This window comes from Dichotomopilus funicola (genome assembly GCF_033296635.1).
Source record: "Dichotomopilus funicola strain CBS 141.50 unplaced genomic scaffold C8A04scaffold_17, whole genome shotgun sequence".
Taxonomy (NCBI): domain Eukaryota; kingdom Fungi; phylum Ascomycota; class Sordariomycetes; order Sordariales; family Chaetomiaceae; genus Dichotomopilus; species Dichotomopilus funicola.
The window spans coordinates 88,000-106,069 of NW_026944038.1; the positions used below are offsets into that span (position 1 = coordinate 88,000).

The following is an 18,070-nucleotide window of genomic DNA, read 5'->3' on the forward strand; positions in this document are numbered from 1 at the left end:
ACGGTGTAGCACAGCCTGCAAGACTTAGATCAGCTGTAGTTGGGTTGCCTTGGTTGACAGATTGGGAATACTGCAGCGGCTGGTGTATGAGATCCGACACCTGACGTGACGATCGCAGATGAGAATCGCGGGGTGTTTTTGACTCTTTTGACTGCTTGGAGTTTAGTAGTGGGGGTGTTGATTCAAGTTGTTGAGGGGGTATATAAGACGGAGGTGTCACCATGTAACTCGACCTCCCTTCTCTTCCGTGTACTGTTTATTTATTCTCCAACTTACCACTTACCCAACTCCAACAATTAACCCCTTTATAACTAACACACCCAACCCCATCATGGCCCCCTCCGCCATATCCCCTCCCCCCTCTTCCACCACCTCTTCTCCCGGAATAACCCCCCTCCGCGTCCTAGTCCCCGAAAAACTCTCCCCCGAAGGTCTCGCCCTCCTCCGCTCCGCCTCCCTCCAAGTCGACGTCCCCGCCCCCGGCTCTCTCTCCCCCGCGGACCTCCTCGCCCAAATCCCCTCTTACCACGCCTTGATTGTCCGTTCAGAGACAAAAGTCAATGCTGCCGTTCTGGCCGCCGGAGGAGAAGGCAAGCTGCGTGTGGTAGCTCGCGCCGGCGTGGGGGTCGATAACATCGACGTCGACGCCGCTACCACGCAGGGAGTCATCGTAGTCAACAGTCCCAGTGGGAATATAGTAGCAGCGGCAGAGCACACCATCGCCTTGCTGCTCGCGGCAGCGAGGAATGTGGGCAGGGGGGATGCGGGGATGAAAGCCGGGAAATGGGAGAGGGGGAAGTTGGTCGGGGTGGAGGTCGGGAGGAAGGTGTTGGGGATTGTGGGCTTTGGGAAGGTGGGGGTGAAGGTTGCGCGGATGGCGAAGGGGTTGGGGATGAGGGTGGTTGTGGTTGATCCTTATGCTAGTGCTGAGGTGGCCAGGGGGGAGGGGGTGGAGTTGAGGGGGGAGTTGGGGGGGATGTTGCCCGAATTGGTAGTTCTACCCATTTCTGTTTACTTCGTTCCTGTTTACTTCGTTCCTGTTTACTTCGTTTCTGTTCACCCCCTTTTCCCCCTTACGGTTGCCCGGAGATACTGACAAACCCAGGACTTCCTAACAGTACACACCCCCCTCCTAGCAAGCACGGCCAACCTCCTCGGCGAAAAAGAACTCCGCTCCATGAAGCCCACCGCGCGCGTCCTCAACGTAGCCCGAGGCGGGGTCTACAACGAAGCCGCCCTGCTCAAAGCCCTCGACGAAGGGTGGATAGCGGGCGCCGGGCTGGACGTGTTCACCTCGGAACCGCCCCTGCCCGACTCCGTCGCGGCCAAGCTGGCGGCGCATCCCAAGGTGGTTAGTACGCCGCATCTGGGGGCGAGTACCGTCGAGGCGCAGGAGAATGTGTCGATGGATGTGTGCACGCAGGTGGTGGAGGTTCTGAGGGGGGGGTTGCCGACGGCGGCGGTGAATGCGCCGTTGATTTTGCCGGATGAGTATAGGCGGTTGCAGCCGTTTGTGAAGTTGTACGTCTCTTCCTTGTTTCCCTTACAACAAGCCCTCACCACTTACTAAGTAAAAAACAGAGTCGAACGCATAGGCAGCCTCTACACCCAACACTTCGCCACCCAAACCCACTCCCGCAACGACCGCCGCTTCGAGCTCTCCTACCACGGCGAGCTCGCCGGCATCAGCAACACCCGCCCGCTCTTCGCCGCCCTCGTCAAAGGCCTCGTCAGCTCCATCAGCGACCTGCGCGGCCGCGACGTCAATATTGTCAATGCCACGCTCGTCGCACGGGAGCGCGGGATCGCGATTGATGAGAAGCATGTTCGGGCTGAGGATGCTGGGGGTGTGGCCCGGGTGGGTGGTGGGAGTGGGGGGAGTGTGACGTTGAGGAGTTTGAGTACATCTACGGGTACGGATGCTGGTGCTGCGGGTAAGGAAGGAGATGGGGAGGAGCAGACGATCGAGGGGTATGTGAGCGGGAGTAGTGCGTATATTTCTCGGTTGGGTCGGTTCCGGGCGGATTTCACGCCCGAGGGGACGTTGTTGGTGCTGCATAACTTTGATCAGCCGGGGAAGATTGGGAATGTGGGTATGGTGTTGGGTCAGCATGGGGTGAATATCAATTTTATGCAGGTTGCTGCGCTGGACGGGAAGGGTGCTGGGCTGGCTGTGCCGGGGGATGTGGTGGATGGGCCGTTGGAGACGAAGGATCGGAGTGATCGGGAGGCGTTGATGATTTTGGGCGTGGCGGGGGATGTTACTGAAGGGTTGTTGGATGAGTTGGCCAAGGCGGAGGGGATCTTGAATGTTAGTCTGGTTAAGCTGTAGGTTGGTTTGGTCTGATTCGTATGGGTTTGTCCTGTTGTTTTGCTTGTGTTTTGATCTGTTTTTGTTTATATTTCCTTGTTGTTATTGTTTGTATTTCCTTGTTGTTATTGTTTACGATGACTTGCACTATGAGATCAAGTACCTTACATAGCATGAGCTCGGAATCCATGTCTTTTCAGTCTCCTTTCTGACTTACAACCTGGAGTAATTCACACTTAGGTACATAACGCCGCTCTGTGCTGGTCATTAACGCTAGTATTTTGTAATACTGGAATGGAATTAGATAGGATTTGATGTTATGATATGGACGGCAACGCAACTATTTCGCTGTTCGTCGGGTTGTCCACAATTTGATGTTTATCATTTTTATCTTTTATTTTCTTTGCTGCTTGTTTCGGTAATATGAGAATTGGGTTCCTTGGTCTTTTCTTTCAAGCATACCACCAAAACCACGGTTCTTAGTGTTTTAGCTTTGACGAAGGGTGATGAAGCAATATATGACCTTTCCCCATGAACTTAAGTTGCAGTGTACTCCGTAGAAGAGTCGGTAGTTACACTGTGCATTTGTCTGTTTATCCATGTTCGCACTGTCCCTGGGACTGTCTTTCATTGCGGGGCAATCACACGTGGTGGGGTGATTTGTCCGGGGACCCTGGTCGTGAGTCTGCCGTTCGGTTCACTGTCGTTCATTCATTTACTTATCAACCGCGCCTCGCACATATCCATTAATTGTACCTCGCCGGCCTTAGACATGGACGCCTGGACGAATTGTACCTCAGATTGACCTACAACTTAGTGTACTTCACTGCCCAGCACCGCATCGACGACTCGGCTTCGGATGAACGCGAATTGAGGGAGCAAACGCATCGGGGAAGAGACGGAAACACTGGAAAACGCGTGAACTTTGAAGTGAGGGGCTTGTCGAGCACGCGTGGATATCGACACTCACACCATATCGACTGACACTAGCCAGTACCCGTTGGCACCGACCAACATTAACACTAATATCCACCACACCAACATCCGCCTCCGCCGTTATGGACGACTTGTCGCGGATGTCGGATGTGGAGGGCGATGTGGCCATAGTGGACGATCACACCTTTGGTCCGTCGGGACGAGGAGCCCGGTCTCCCGTGCCCAAGTCGCGCTCGCTTTCCGACGGCGGTCACACCCCCAAGCTATTGTCTCCCTCGCCTCACATTGTCGAAGCCGCCCTGCGCCTCTCCAAGGACGATATCGCCATTCGGGATAAAACCCGCCAGACCGCCCCGGCACTTCCCCCCTCCACCCCGGTCCGAGCCGGTTTTCACGCCCGCGGCCTCCTCCTGCGCATGCCACCGCCCGATCCGGAACCCGAATCCGCACCTGCACCCGCCTCGCCTGCCGCCGGCCAACCCAGTTTCGCCCGGCCCCCGCCTCACTCGCCGAAACTCGACCAGCACCCATATGCCTCGCCGCCCACCAACATCCTCCCGCGTCGCTCCCGCGGCCTCGATTTCTCCCGTGCAGCCACCAGTTTGCACCATTCCACCCTCGCCGCACCATCCTCACCCGATTCTTCTCCGACAATCGGATCGCGCGCCATGAACATTCCGGGTCGTCGCGCCGAATACGGCGGCGGTTCCGGCGCAGACCAGACCTCGACCTCGCTCTGGTCCATGATGGGCAATCACGAGCGCATGCACATCGCCGCCAGTTCCGTAGGCAGCACCACCGGCCACGCCATGTCCGACCTGTCCTCCAGCTCCGACGACGACGATTACATGGACGAGGACATGGACGAAGCCTACATCACAACCCCGCAGGTACAAAAAGTCGGCATGTCACGTTCCTCCATGGGCGCGCCCTGGATGCCGGGGTCGCCGGCGGCCAGCAATTTGCTCAGTTTCCAACAGCGGCAGCGGCAGCGGCAGAAGCAGCGGAACCAGCCCAAGAAGAAACCGCGCGGGCCGATTGGATTGGGGTTTCACTCGCCTGCGGGGTCGTCGGTTGGGATGTCCAGGTCGCCGCCGAATAGCATGATGGGGGGTGGCCATGATATGTCGCCGCATGCGAGGCGGGAGAGTATTAGCTGGGCGGCGAACCAGTTGAATATATCGGGGAATGAGAGCGATGATAGTCATAGGCAGGCGGATGGAATGGATAGTCCGTCGCGGCCGAGTATTGTGCGGCGGGCTGTTACCCGGAGGGGGAATTTACTGGTAAGTTTTTCTTTTTTTTCTTTTTCTTTTTTTTTTTTTCCCCCGGCAACTCCCAATGTTAGGTCATATGTATGCTAACGTCGGCTAGCCCAAAACAAAAGGATTCGCCCGCATCCGCGCTGCCCTCGCCGAAGAGAGCGCGCCCGTCGAGTCCGAATTCCGCCACGAAGCCGAAGTAGTCCGCCAAGTCCGCGAAAGCGACATGGACCTCGAGCCGCGCTACCCCCTCCCACAATCCGGGCCCTCGACCGCCCTCTCCAGCCCAAACCTAGCCACCCACGACAGCTTGGAGGAAATCACCGACGACATCATGATGATGGACTCCGGCTCCGGTTCCGGCGCCGGGATGATGACTGGTGGCACCTTCAAGCAGCAAGCCATCAAGAACTCCAAGGGCAAAGTGTTCTGGGATACCTTTTCCGAGACGAGTAGCACGGGCGGGGGGGCTACACAGCGTGTTACGCCGCCTCCGCCGTCGTTTGTTGCGCGCGCGTCCTCGTCGGTTATGAGTTTGGAGGATATGAGCATGGACTCGCCGTCGACGAGCTCTAATGGTGGTGCGAGCCAGGGGAATTCGTTTGTCCCGCCGGGGAGTGGAAGCGCGGGGGGGCAGATAACTACTAGCTCTGGTCACGGTACGCCGTCTTTTCCCTCCCAGAGACCCAGCAGCAGCAGCAGCAACAACAACCACACCACCGCCACCCCCAACCCAAACCAACCCCCTCAACCCAACCCCCCACCAACTAGCCATTCCACTTCTAACTCCTACACCAACCCCCTAGGAATCGGTCTAGGCCTCGGAGGCGGCCTGGGTCCAACCCCCCCCACAGCAGCCGAAATAACCCGGCGCATCAACAGCAAACGGCGTCGCGGCCGAGACGATGATCTCGACCCCGTCAGCATCAAGCGTCGCGCTGTGAGTCCGGGGATGAGTGTGCATAACTCGCCGGTGCTGCAGAGTCCGTTGCAGAGGGATATGGCGCCGTGGGGGGCTACGAACGCAACTCAAGGAGGAGTGGGAGGGGGTGGAAGTGGGGGAGGGAGTGGGGGTGTGTCGATTTCGTCGAGGCCGGGGAGTGTTGGGGGGGATGGTACCGGTGCTGGTAGTGGGAGCGGGAATGGGAGTGGGAGTGGGAGTACGGGTGGGAATACGAGTGGGAGTGCTGGGGGGAGGAGTACCGGGAAACTAAGGATTGGACTGCAGGGGATGGTGGATACGAATGATGGGATTACGAGGTTGAGTATTGAGTAGGGTGTCCCCTGGTCTCACCTAGCGAGAGAGAAGAGAGAGGGAGAAAAGAGAGAGGGAGAGAAGGGGAAGAGAGGAAGGGAGGGACAGAGATAGAGGGAGAGAAGTGAGCAAGAGGGATAAAAACAAGCTGCACGACACAGCACTATACGGCACACGGCACACAGGTGCATCTACGGGCGTTTTTTCAGTTTCTCACTGGGTTTTAGCTTCTCACTAGGTGGGGAGAGGTTCTTCGATTCAATTCGATTCGTTTATTTTTCTTTTTCTTTTCATTTCCCTTTTATTTCATTTCCCCTTCGACTTCAACAAGGGCATCGCGATGGCGTTGAGTTGGTTGAGTTGGGACTTGTGACTTGGGCCGGGGTTTTGAGGATGGTTCTCTCATTCACCCATTTGCCCATTGATTCATTCAGATCACGGATTATGGATCACGGATCACAGGGGTCGTCACTACGATTAGGACGGGGCGTTGAATGGACGGGTTTGTCTTGCTTTCTTTTTTTTCTCCCCTTCCTTTGGGCCCTCCTTCTGTCCTTTCTTTGAGCCGAGGAACGGCCAGCAGAAGGGATCTGGGAGCTAGCTACTGTAGATAGCTGGCTGGGAAGGCGTTTACTTAGTTACTTACTTTAACTTACCTGGCCGGATTGCCGGGAAAGAGGGGTTAGTTAGTTAATTTAACGTACTCCAACTTCAAACATGAGACAAAATCACGGTGGTTTCTGAATCCGGTGACTTTTCCCTTGGGCTCTGTGATCTGTATATGTATGTATGTACAGTACAGTATAGTACAGTATATACGATGGCCGTCCCCGGGTTAAGCTTATATGATCCGAGCCGATGGTATAACAAGCATTGACACGAGCAGGTCGGTCTTTGGGAGTGGGGAGTGGTGCGTGTATGTACATCGCTGTAGGCTTGTAGGTATAGTCAACCTGACTGTTCTATATCCCAGGACTGGATCACACTAGATTTGGCCTTGATCGTCAAGTTTGCGCACACTCGGTCTTCGATTTTAAACTCATTATTCCCTTTGAAGTTCCCTCCTCATGCCCTTTTTCTTTTGGTGTCTTTTTGGGTATTTCTCCGTCGTGGTGGTCTGCCTTTGCATCACTCGCTTTCTCTCACGCGGACTGAATAACAATGTCCCCCCTTTTCCTCGCCTTGCCTGCCTTGCCTGCCTTGCCTGCCTTGCCCTGCCTGCCTTGCCCTGCCTGCCTTGTCTCAATAACCCAGCTATCCACCTATCATCCTCTCTCTCCCCTCTTCCGTCCCACCCTTACTTTCCCTACCGCACCGCCAGTTCAATATTCCCCCCTCCCAGCCCAATCCCCTCCTCAGGTACACTCAACCCCCCCAACCTCTCATCCAACCACCTAGCCAGCTCATCCACCTGCCGCCTCATCAGCGAGGCTGCTGCGGCCGTGGGTGTTGTCGCTGTGGCGCTGGTACTGCTTGTTGTTGTTGATGCGGCGCCTGTTGTGTGGGAGGAGAGGATCGAGGCTTGCGAGGGGGAGTTTGGTGGTTGTTGTTGTTGTTGGTGTTGTTGTTGTTGGGGTTGGGGGGTTGAGGTGGGGGAGGGGGTTGTTGCTGCTGCGCTGGATGGGCCGGGTGTTGGGATGGAGGTTGAGGGTGGTTGTTGGATGGATCGTGGTGCTGGGTTAGGAGGAGGTGTAGTGAGAATAGACGGGGTGGTTGCCGACGGCGCGAATGGTGCTGGTGGGGTAGATGGACGGGAGGAGCGGGCGGTTGTGGACGCTGTGATGGTGGTTGTGGGACTAAGAGGCGTGTCTTGGTCGTCGTCTTGGGGTGGGTGTGCGTCGGTTGTGTTGCGACGATTGTGGTGTGCTGCTGGCCCAGTCGGAGTAACCCGACCCGAAGCCGTCGGACCCTCCGTCCCGCCCATACAGATAAACAACATCCCGCAGCGCAGGCGGCGGATCACAAACACGGCGCCGTTGTCGAGGTGGACGGTTACAGAGGGCGAGGCGTGTTTTCCCGACTTGCGGGATCGTACGGACCCGCCTGGGGCCGGCGTGTTGGTTGTGGATGTTGCGGGGGTGTCGGATGGGCCCTGGAATAGCGAGGCGGCCACGGCGGCCTGGCGGCGGAGGGCGCTGGAGGGGAGGTTGCTGGCGTGGGCGAGGAGGCTGCCCGCGGGGGAGGTCAGCATGGCCGAGTGGATGTGCGGCGAGAGATTGGCTCGTAGAAATGCTGTCACGCGCTTGGTGAGCAGGAGTGGTGGGGGAGGCGGCATCTGCATGACGCGCGACATGATGGCGGTTTCGGGGGGTCTGTAGTGGGCAATCGGCGGTGGTGAGGTTGGTGATAGTCGGTGAAGTTGGTGATTGATGATGCAATTGGAGTTCTGGTGGGTGACTGTGGAAGTTGGGGCCTGGCGGGCCGAGGCGCTAAGTGGGGTTGAACCCTGGGCCTTAAGGGCCCCCACTATAACCCCGCCAAAACAGCCCGCCGCCCAGAATCAACCTTCCGCCCAGTCCCGGGCCAGACTGCACTGTTTCTTGTAAAACTTCATGAATGCAATGTCTAACTTATAGACTGTGCCAGAACCAAAACTCTCGCCTCTTTCAGACTGCTTCCATAAAAACAGAGGTCAGTGATAGCCCTTTGCACTTAAGCCCAATAAATTCACGTCACGTTTTTTTTTTTCGGTATAAATGGACGTAAGGGAATAATTCCTAGCCACAAGTAAAGCATGGCCACGAAGCACAACCTCGAATTTTCTCTCACGGGATTCACACAAGCCATCAATTAGATATTTCCCTAACAACATTTCTCAACGACTGCAGATAGCAGCTCCCATTGTGCTTCTCAAAACCTGAATTTATAAACCCCATTTACCGTCACGCCTAATACTAAATTCCATCACCCCCCCAATCCCCAATCTCCTCCATCACCCCCATCACCCTCAACCTCCCTCCTCCCCTGCCAAAACCCCCTCCCATAACTAACCAACACCTCTTCCCCCCTCGTAATCCCCACCGTCCTCGCTCTCCCCGTCGCCTTCTTCCCAGCCGGCAACACAAACACCGCCATTCCCCTTTCGCCTGTGCGCGGATCCCATACCGTTCGGAACTCGGCGTTGGCTTTGGTTCTCTGGTCATCTTTTTTCTGCTTTTTCGTTTTGAAGTTGGAGTTGACGTGTTGATCCGGCCCCGGCACACCGCGGTAGTCGTTGATGAAGCGGGCTTCGTTGCCTGCTCGTGCTGCGTCGACGGCGAGGTCGGACTCGCGGTCGATCCAGAGGTCGTAGTCTGATGTGGCGTAGTCGTAGGGGTCGTCTTGGTCTTCAACAACAGAGGTGGCATCAACATCGTTGTTGTCGTTGTTCTTGTTGTCTTGGTCGTTGTGTTTATCCTTGTCAGGGTTGACATCGGACTCGTGGGAAGACTCATGATTGGGTTTCTTGCGTTGGGGATCGTTGTCATGATCATGATGCTCACTAGGGTTGGTATCAGACGCTATGTTGACGGTGGTGGTTGTATCGGGTGCATTGACGGTAGTGGTATTCCCCGTGCTGTTGCCGTCGCTGCCGTCGCTGCCGTCGCTACTCTCGACAACGATACGCCCAAACGGTGCCGTCCCAATGTGAACTTCACCGATATAAGGCAGTATCAATTCCCCCGGGGCCAAATCCCGTGTCGCGAAAAGCCCGGCTTGACCGTTTGCAGGGTCTTGATCAGGCCGTAGAACAATTAGCTACAGCTACACAGTACAACACCCGTTTTGTTTGCAGCGTAGATTGTAATGTTATCTCAATTTTGCAGGTCCAGTCATATTGTGCTACACACAATAAACAAGTAAAAAGAAGAAACCAAAAAAGAGAAAAAAAACTCACGTCCCAAATCCGTAATCGGCACAATACAAACCGACGTACACGGACCTGGCCTCAGACTGCGCGGTATCACCGGGAGCGGGTCCGCCGAGTTGGCCGCGGGCCGGGTACGGAGGGCCCGGAGATGGGCCGGGGTGAGGTATCGCGAGTAGGAAGGGCGGGTTAGGTATGGGATGTGGGCTGGCCAGTTGATGGGCAGGTGTAAAGTTGGTGGGTGTGTTGGAGGTGGTGTTGATGGTGGTTTATTGCTGTTCATGTTTTCTGAGTGTTGTAGGATAAGACGGGACGTGGGGCAGAAATGATTTTTTGTTGTGTTGAGGGGTGATGCAGTGTAATAGGTATGTATTGATTGATTGTTGCATGAGTAAATTTTTGGGTTAGTGGGGTTTGTGGAATTTTGCCGGTTGACAACTCAGTTGCTTCACATACTTATTGCTCCTGCTGCTGAAATGCAAAATGTAACGGGTGTAATATAAAATCATTGTAGACTAGACTTGAAAATTTGGAACACCGTGCAGCTGACCAGACACCTACATGTAGACTCATTCTCTCTTTTAGTCATAACACATAGGATTTGATAATTTGAGTAAAATACCACCTTATATACCACCCTTACTCAATAATAAAACCTCCGCCTCCCCCATCATCATCGTCGTCGTCTTCATCCGGCACGAAAAACCCACCTCCCACACCATCATCCTCACCCGCATCTTCCATTTCAAGATCCATATCCTCCAACACCTCCTTACCCTTCCCTTCGTCTTTTGCCTGCTCGTCCTCATCATGCCCCTCGACCCCCTCTTCTCCCTCTCCCAAATCCTCCTCCTCTCCCTCCTCATCCACACCCGCCCAAATCCTCTCCCGAATCCTCAACCCCTTCAAAAACCAACTCCACATCCTCATTGCCCTCCTCGCCCTCCTCTCCCTCTCCTCCTCCTCCTCCATCCCTTCCAACCCCCTAATCACCGCCCACACCCCGTCCGCACACTCCTCGGGAACCACCACCCCGCTAAGCACCGCCGTGCCCTGCCGCCCGCGAAACTCAAACCCAGTCAGCGCCGGCGCGTAATCAACACCCGCAGTAAACGCCGCTTGCGCGGCCCGATCGTGCCGTATGTGCGCTCCGCCGCGCGGGACCATGCTGGGGACGTACAGGTCGAGGTTGCCGAATTTGTTTTTGGGCACGCGGCCTGCGACGACAGGTGGCGCGGTGTAGAGGTCGGTTTGGGATTCTGTGTAGAGTGGTGTGTTGCCGTGGGCTAGGTCGCCGAATAGACCGACTTTATCGGGGTCGTCGATGTCGTCGTCGTTGTCGTCTTCCATGTCCTCGTTCACACCGATACCGCCCATCCCGCGCTTACGGACTCGCCGTTTTGGGACGCTTTTTACTGGCTCCTCGCCATCCCTGACTACCCTGCCCATGCGGTACCATCGCTCCCTCGTCCGGGCTATATGGACATCACGCCGGCGGTATATCCTCTCGAGTGGGGCTTTCGCGCCCGCCCTAACGGTACCGCTGGTTTGAGCGCCCGGCGCGAGCACTTCGCCACGACGTAGGTGTCGCTCGAGGGCGTATATGGGATGGTCTTTGAAATCGGCCACATTGCGTGGCATCGGCTCACGCGCCTCAGCAGCGGCGAGTTCAACGAGTTCGATTTGATCGAGATCTGTAGGCCGTCGCCGCGTATAGCGTGCTAACAGGGCGCGATACCAACGTGAGCCGTCTGTGATACCTCCGCTGGGCGTGGCGGCAGGTGGTAAGGATGGGTTGTCGATACGTTGTCTACAGGTCTTGGAGGTGTAGGCTTTGGCATAGCGCCGGGTGACATCACGGGCACTGGCGTCGGCTTCGAAGGCGATGACATATGTCAGGGTATTGAGGCTGTCGGAGGCTGGGGGTTCAAGAACGCGTGGCTTCCATTGCGTTGATGTCACGAGGGGGTCGACCGGGTGCCATTTCTGGTGGGCAGCGTCGAGGACTTCAACCCAGTAAACAGGGAAGGGGGATTCGCCCCGTATGCCGGTGTGAGTACGAGCCGTAGGTCTCGGGGAAGGCGACTGCGCTGGCGGGGTGAGTGATGGGATGATGTGAGCAGCTGCATTCGGATGGCCGAGCCGCCGACGGGGGGATGGGGTTGTTGCACCAGCTTGGAATTCGGGAAACCTGGTTTCATGCCTAGCAAGTGCCGCTGCATAGATCTCAGCCCGAGATGGTTGCTTCTGTGGCGTCTGAGTCTTGCGCGCTTTCGGCTTCGGCATCGTCGGCGCGCCCGGTGAGCAAGAAAGGGGTTGGAGCGAACAGACCAAACGGGCCTCGACCCCTACGGACCGAAGCAGGGCGCAGAATAATTGCGCGCCTACATCGCGTGAGCCTCGCAACGTTTTGGCCGCCTCGAGGAAATCACTCTTCTCCAGCGTGGAGTCGATATCATCGGGGGGTTGATACTACCACGCCGATTAGTATTGCCTGAATCAAGTAACAAGGGGTGAATACACGGAGCAACACACATCCTTCAGCTGCTCCTCGTCTTCCGCCCACAACGCCCTACGTAGCCCCCTCTCCGTGATGGTGAACCTGGACTTGAACAAGTCTTTCGCCTCCTGTAGGCCCTTTCTCAACGACTCGGACCGCCCAAACTGATTCAGGCTCGCCCGAGGGATCAAGGCTCCAATCGTCTTCTGCGGCAACAATGACCGAAGCACCTCTTGAACCTGCTCGTCGTTGCACCACCGATTCCGGATCTCGAGGTGCGCTAATAAGCACACGAGATGGACCTTGTGCACCTCGATGCGACGTGCTTTTTCTTCCCGACTGATAGCCTTGCGCCTGTTGATCTGCCGCAGAGCGGTTTGTGTGGCCAGTTGCGCCGAAAGGTCCAGATTGAGTTCAGTGGATTGGCCGGGCTTGCTCTTCGGCACCGACGAAGACCCGGTCCTGTCAATCGTAACATCTTCAAACTCAATATCCTCTTCGTCATCCTCGTCCTCATCATCCTCGTCATCCGAATCCCTCGTTACAGTTTGCACCGTAGGTGGTGGGAGCATAACGTCCACACCTTCCCCCTCGTCAGCATCACTATCATCACCACCATCGTCAGAAACTCCTAGCCTTGCTCCCACTACACGACTGCGAGCAGCAGATTCCGCAACACCTCTCTGCGATGATTCCGCCCTCCTCGCAGGCCGTCCCTCCCCCGGCCGTCTGCGCTTCACCGGCCGTTCAGGCTCCTCCTCATCATCCAGCTCCTGCGCTCTAATCTCTCTCCTAGCCTCCGCGACCATTTGGCGATACACATGTGGGACCGCGGCCGACGATGATGCTGAAGATGCGCCATTATTACCACCGCTACCAGTCTGCGACCTCACTCGTGCGCTAGAACGCGTCGCTCTCCCTGGTCCTGGCGGTTGGGCAACGTTCCGCTTTTTGCCCGGCATTGTCCCTTTTCGGGTTTTTTTTTCCCTTCTCCTCAAAGAAACAAGGCTGTATTGTGGACCACGAACTGCCGGGGAGAGATGGGTTTTTGCTGGCGAGGCAAAATGCCTATTTGTTAGATGGGAGGATGGAAAGTGGACACTTCCTCATCGCATTGTGCAAGGCGAAATGGCGAGAAACGTCAATGCATCCATTCCCCGCTTGCCATTGGGGACGAAGCGGAAAGGCAAGCCGGACGGGACGTCGGCGGGGAATAAAGCGAAAAGATGAAGGCAAAGGGAAGTCAGGTGTGTTTCAAGTTTGCAATTCCATTGAAACCATACACGGGCGGGGCCTTCGAGAGCTGCGCCTGCCTGCATCGCTGCCAGGCGCGTGGCGCCCTCGCGCTGTCACGTGATCTATCTAGCAGTCGGGGAGCCGGACAAGAAGAATTGCTTATGTAATCTACTTTTTCACGGGGGCTCGGTCTTCACCCCTGCGACAGCAGATTCGCGCTGTTTTTGTGGCCTGGCATTGAGCCGCGGGATGGAATTTGTAAGATTGCCCATCGTTGCAGAACTGTGGGTTGTTTTTTTTCATGCATAACGTTACCTTTCCCATGCTGTCGCAATCGGCAACCTCGCGAAAGAACAAAAAACGGTCCGTGTTCCGTCCCATTTTGCAAACATGCATCTTCCCGCGACAGCCTTTCCACAAGCTACAACCGAATTTCATTAGGCTCCATTTGCTCGGTTGCGCAAACTTCGATCTTTTCTCGACCCCGATCGTATTTACCGCTTCCTTCGCAAAGGATAGGCTTTTTCCCATGTTCGGCCCGTCGATTGGACGCCCGTGCTGGCGAGGTAATCACACATCTCACCTTCCACCGATCCCCGATCCGAACCACTCACTCATCTTCCCTGTCTGTGGACCACCGCCCACCATCCCTTTCTGCAGTTTGTGAATCTCGCAACCCAACCACCCCGAGGTCAAGTGAAGTTTCATTTAAATGGCCATGAAGGATGCTAAAAGACAAGAAAGAACCAGGGGGCACGGCGTTTCCAAAAGGACAAAATTTTCCTAATGAGCATTCTCGCAATCCCGCTCCCGAAAAAGAACAGCCCCGCCCCCCATGCCCAACCATGCATCTGGATTTCAATTTCCCTCTTGGCCAGACGAAGCTGATCCCGATCGCGATCCCGATCGTGCCAACGACCCCACCGACATGTTCCCGGGTGACCCGACCTGCGCCGGCGCCGGCGGCCCAGCGGCCAATACCCCCTCTCTCCCACCTGGTCTTCTTCTGGCTGCTGCTGCTGCCGCTGCTGTTCCTCTTGTCGTCCCCCCTCTTCCTCCTGCTCCCCTCTCGCTGCCTGGCGCCCCAGCCCTGCCTCGCAGTTCCTCCCCTCTTCCTCCTTCCCTTTCCCCTTCCCCTCCATCTCCAGCCCCTTCTCCCCCCGCGGTTATACCCAACTCCCTCGCGTCCGCTGCTTCTGTTCCTTCTAGAGCCGGGGCTGTTGAGGCAGAATCTTCTCCCTCCAGCTGGGCGAAGTGGCCCACTGTCATCGCCCGCTGGAAGAAGAATGGGTCGCTGCTCCTCACCCCAGACATGGGGAGCGGGATGGGGACGGGGATGGGGTCCAGCAAGCGGGCGTTGCAGTCGTAACAAAGGCGGCCAAACTCGAGGAACTTTTCGGTTCCGTCCGGCCCGTAGCAGCCCGTCCCAAGCAGGTTGCACCGCTCGACCTTGTTGAACCCGATGTGGCCGCAAGTAAAGCGGTTTTTCCACTCGAAGCACATGGTTTGTTTGGTTTGCGTGCGTGTGTGTGTGTGTTGGGGGCTGGCTGGCTTGCTTTGTTTGAAACTTTCGCTAGAACTTGACTTGACTTGACTTGGTGCGTGCGGGAAATACGATATCGTGCTTGAGGGGGGCTGGGCGAAAGGCCGGGCGGGGGTTTGGAGTAGGTTGGAAGGGTCTTGGGTGTGGCTTATCTCTCGCTTTGCCGTGTCTTGTGCCCTAGGGTATGTTACTGTACGTGTCCGTCCCGGCAGATTATGCCGTGGGAAGGGGGGGCTGCGGCTGGAAGCGGTAAAAATGCCCAACAGAGCAAAAAGAGGAAACAGAGCCCACGATATGCCCCTTCAACAAAGGTAAAAATGGTTCAAAGCTGTGCCGTTAGTCGACCAAGTGTATTCTGTTAGACTCGTTGTCGTCCGAGACTGAACTGTGGCGTCTCGTGGCTGGGACATGGATCACGATCGTGGCTCTCGATCGTGGCTGTTGGTTGGGGTTATATACCTAACCGCTTCGTGCGGTTGCGTTGGGCAGACAATGAGAACCGGGGGGAGGGCTTGGTTTGCTGACCTGGATGATGTCACAAGGCGCCCAACTAGGGTTCGTGAGCTGTGATGCCGAGGGGCGGACTCGTGGGGTTGACCAGAGAGAGCGAGAGAGAGAACCGAAGCCGCCAGGAAGCATGGGGATGGCCTCGGTAACTTGCTCGAGGACCTAAAGCTCCGGGACTTTTCTGGTGGATATCGTCGACAAACGTTAACTATACCTCGCAGGGTTCCCTTTCCCAGCGCCAGGGCGCTCATCCTTTTGTTGCTAACGGCGTCGCGGTGCTCGAGGAAGAAGATGAGGGGCGGGAACGGCCGAGAAGGGAGTGATCGGGCGGTGAGGTCCGATCAAGGTTTCACCAACTCTCTCCTAGGTTGAGTCACAGGAGGAACAGACCCGAGGGTCGGCCATTGGGGCGGGGATAGATCAGACCATCCGAGACCCTACCTTCAATAGCTCCTTCCAAAGGCCATCTAGTTAGTTTTGAAGACCTAAGGCAGTTGCGACTTGTGTAAGCCGTCAGGCAGGTTCTGAAAAGCGCGCCTGCCCGCGGAACATTCGGGCCGGAAAGTTGAAACCTGGCGGTGAGCTTCCATAAGACTCGCCAGACCCTTCTTCATGGGGCTGACTAGATAGGAACTTTCCAACCAAGGGACCGACGAGTGGGCTTGGCCAAGGCTAGGAGCAGGCGGAACCTGGATGTCGACTGGATGGGATGCCATTGCCAAAAGTTCTGCAAAGCGCCTTACCCGCTTTCCAGATACCGAGTGTCCCCACACCCGGACTAAAAGCTGCACGTTCTGCTAGCGATTCTCTGGGCACTTGGGCATCGGGTCTAACTACAGCCGGACGACGACATAATTATGTCTGAAATCACGTTGACGGACCAACGAAGCCAGTTGTCTCAGGTTTGAGTAGAGATCGTTTCTTTTATTCAAAGAGGTCTATGGTTACACACCATCGCCTACTTGTATGTGAAGGGGTAGGTATCTCTTGTTATGCGTACACGTCTTTAAAAATACACAGGGTATCCGCGGCCAGGAAGAAGCTAGATCGTGGTGTCGTCCTCCGCTGGTCTTGCTCTCTCGCAGGTTTGGCCATCCCCTCGCTATACCCTCTTCGGGAGGTTCTTGCTGATTGCGCCGACCTGAAGCCTGGAGCCGGAGCGGTTCTGCAAAGCCCTCTGCACCAATGCCTGCGTGGCTTTCGGCACCCGCAGCCGGTGGCCCGCGACTAAAGCCCCAGTCAGCAGCGCTAGAGCTCCGGCTTGGTGGGCAGCAGCTAGCGGGATCGGGACCATGTAGATCAAGGTGGTGATACCGAGCGTGACCTGGAGCAGGGCTAGGTGCAGCAGCCCGGTGACGCCCTTCCTGACGTCCTTGGGCATGGCAGCCTTGATCCGACCAGTGCGGCTGTAGAAGAAGAGTGCTACTACAGCGGTAAATGTAGTGGTGGCTAAGATCCGATGGTCGAGCTGGACCAGGGAAGGATTTTCGAGCATGTTGCGCCACCACAGGTCCGAACTGTCGGCCTTGCGGCTGTAGAACTTGTCAAACAGCTCGGTCTTTGGTGGTGTCAACCCTTTGCCCATCATCGGGAACTCGTTGTAGATAAGTCCGGCGTCAAGGCCGGCGACAAGGGCACCGGACAGGACCGTGGTGAAAATGAGGGCTGTCAGCGCGGTAACGGAGCCGCGAAGGACCCTGAGTGTTGGAGATTTCAGCGCCGCGAACGTCTTAGCAGCAGCTTCTGGGTCGCGGAGAAGTCGGTGTGTCCGGAGGATACCAAGCCCAGAAACAAGCATCCAGGCGTAGCAAACAAAAGCTGTGGCGAGATGTGCGGTCAACCGGTATTGACTCACCCGTGGGTGAGAGCCAGGCGCGAATAGGTCGTCCTTGAGTCCGGACTTGACCATCCACCAACCAATGAATCCTTGGAAACCAATCAGAGCTGAGATACCGACCAAGTTGAGGCCCATCTTGGGCGTCACACGCCGCCGAGCGAGGAAGTAGATCGTTGGTAGCACAAAGCTGAGGCCAACGAAACGGCCCCATATACGATGTGTCCACTCCATGAAGTAGATCTTCTTGAACTCAGCTAGATCCATGTGCGAATTGATCATCTTGAACTCCGGGGAAGCACGGTACTTGTCAAACTCGGACTGCCAGTCTTCCTCGGACATGGGCGGTAGGGATCCCGTCACCGGTCTCCATTCCGTGATGCTCAACCTTCGATCTGGTCAGCGTTCCTGGCCGTGGAAGAGAGTACCGACAAGAAGCGCCTCCTTCCAAAGAGAACATACCCAGATTCGGTCAACCTTGTCAAGCCCCCAAAGACCACAATGCCGAAGACACTCAAAGCGCTACCCACAAGCCAGTAGCCCACCACCTTCGCATTCGTCCCGGGTGACGACGAGGGGTCCGCTGAGGCTTGAGAGGAACCGGATTGGGCGGCTGATTTCGCGGCATCCGTAGTAGCACTGCTGAAAAATTGAGCCGGTATCTTGGACACACCAGGTGCTATCGAGGCGTAGCTCCGGCAAGCTCGAGGAGCTGCCGCGAGCTGGAGGACGCGGGGTGGAGGGGCCGAGAGCTTCAGCGGCGCACACGCATTCCTCATGAGCGGTGCCCGCGGCAGCTGCGCGACGGCCCGGCGAAGTCCAATTCGGAAGAAAGCCAT

General features: G+C 56.4%; 4 protein-coding genes across 4 annotated transcripts; 1 reads left to right on the forward strand and 3 right to left on the reverse strand.

Annotated features, from left to right (window-relative positions):
• Nucleotides 1-331: 331 nt before the first annotated feature.
• Nucleotides 332-5,785, forward strand: C8A04DRAFT_10819 (D-isomer specific 2-hydroxyacid dehydrogenase; the record flags this gene model as incomplete). The annotated part of the gene is made up of 5 exons (XM_062776729.1): nucleotides 332-991; nucleotides 1,106-1,521; nucleotides 1,582-2,311; nucleotides 3,259-4,533; nucleotides 4,622-5,785. The coding sequence occupies 5 exons, from the start codon at nucleotides 332-334 to the stop codon at nucleotides 5,783-5,785; spliced, it is 4,245 nt and encodes a 1,414-aa protein (XP_062638572.1).
• A 1,285-nt stretch (nucleotides 5,786-7,070) lies between these two features.
• Nucleotides 7,071-8,045, reverse strand: C8A04DRAFT_10821 (uncharacterized protein; the record flags this gene model as incomplete). The annotated part of the gene is made up of 2 exons (XM_062776730.1): nucleotides 7,071-7,285; nucleotides 7,562-8,045. 2 exons carry the CDS (start codon nucleotides 8,043-8,045, stop codon nucleotides 7,071-7,073), a joined length of 699 nt encoding a protein of 232 aa, XP_062638573.1.
• Nucleotides 8,046-8,668: 623 nt separating this feature from the next.
• On the reverse strand, nucleotides 8,669-13,073 carry C8A04DRAFT_35925 (uncharacterized protein; the record flags this gene model as incomplete). The annotated part of the gene is made up of 7 exons (XM_062783341.1): nucleotides 8,669-9,193; nucleotides 9,365-9,477; nucleotides 9,642-9,899; nucleotides 10,268-10,348; nucleotides 10,388-10,954; nucleotides 11,000-12,083; nucleotides 12,147-13,073. The coding sequence occupies 7 exons, from the start codon at nucleotides 13,071-13,073 to the stop codon at nucleotides 8,669-8,671; spliced, it is 3,555 nt and encodes a 1,184-aa protein (XP_062638574.1).
• A 3,426-nt stretch (nucleotides 13,074-16,499) lies between these two features.
• C8A04DRAFT_10781 (cytochrome oxidase assembly protein-domain-containing protein) lies at nucleotides 16,500-18,070 on the reverse strand (the record flags this gene model as incomplete). Its single annotated transcript, XM_062776713.1, has 2 exons — nucleotides 16,500-17,619; nucleotides 17,694-18,070. The coding sequence occupies 2 exons, from the start codon at nucleotides 18,068-18,070 to the stop codon at nucleotides 16,500-16,502; spliced, it is 1,497 nt and encodes a 498-aa protein (XP_062638575.1).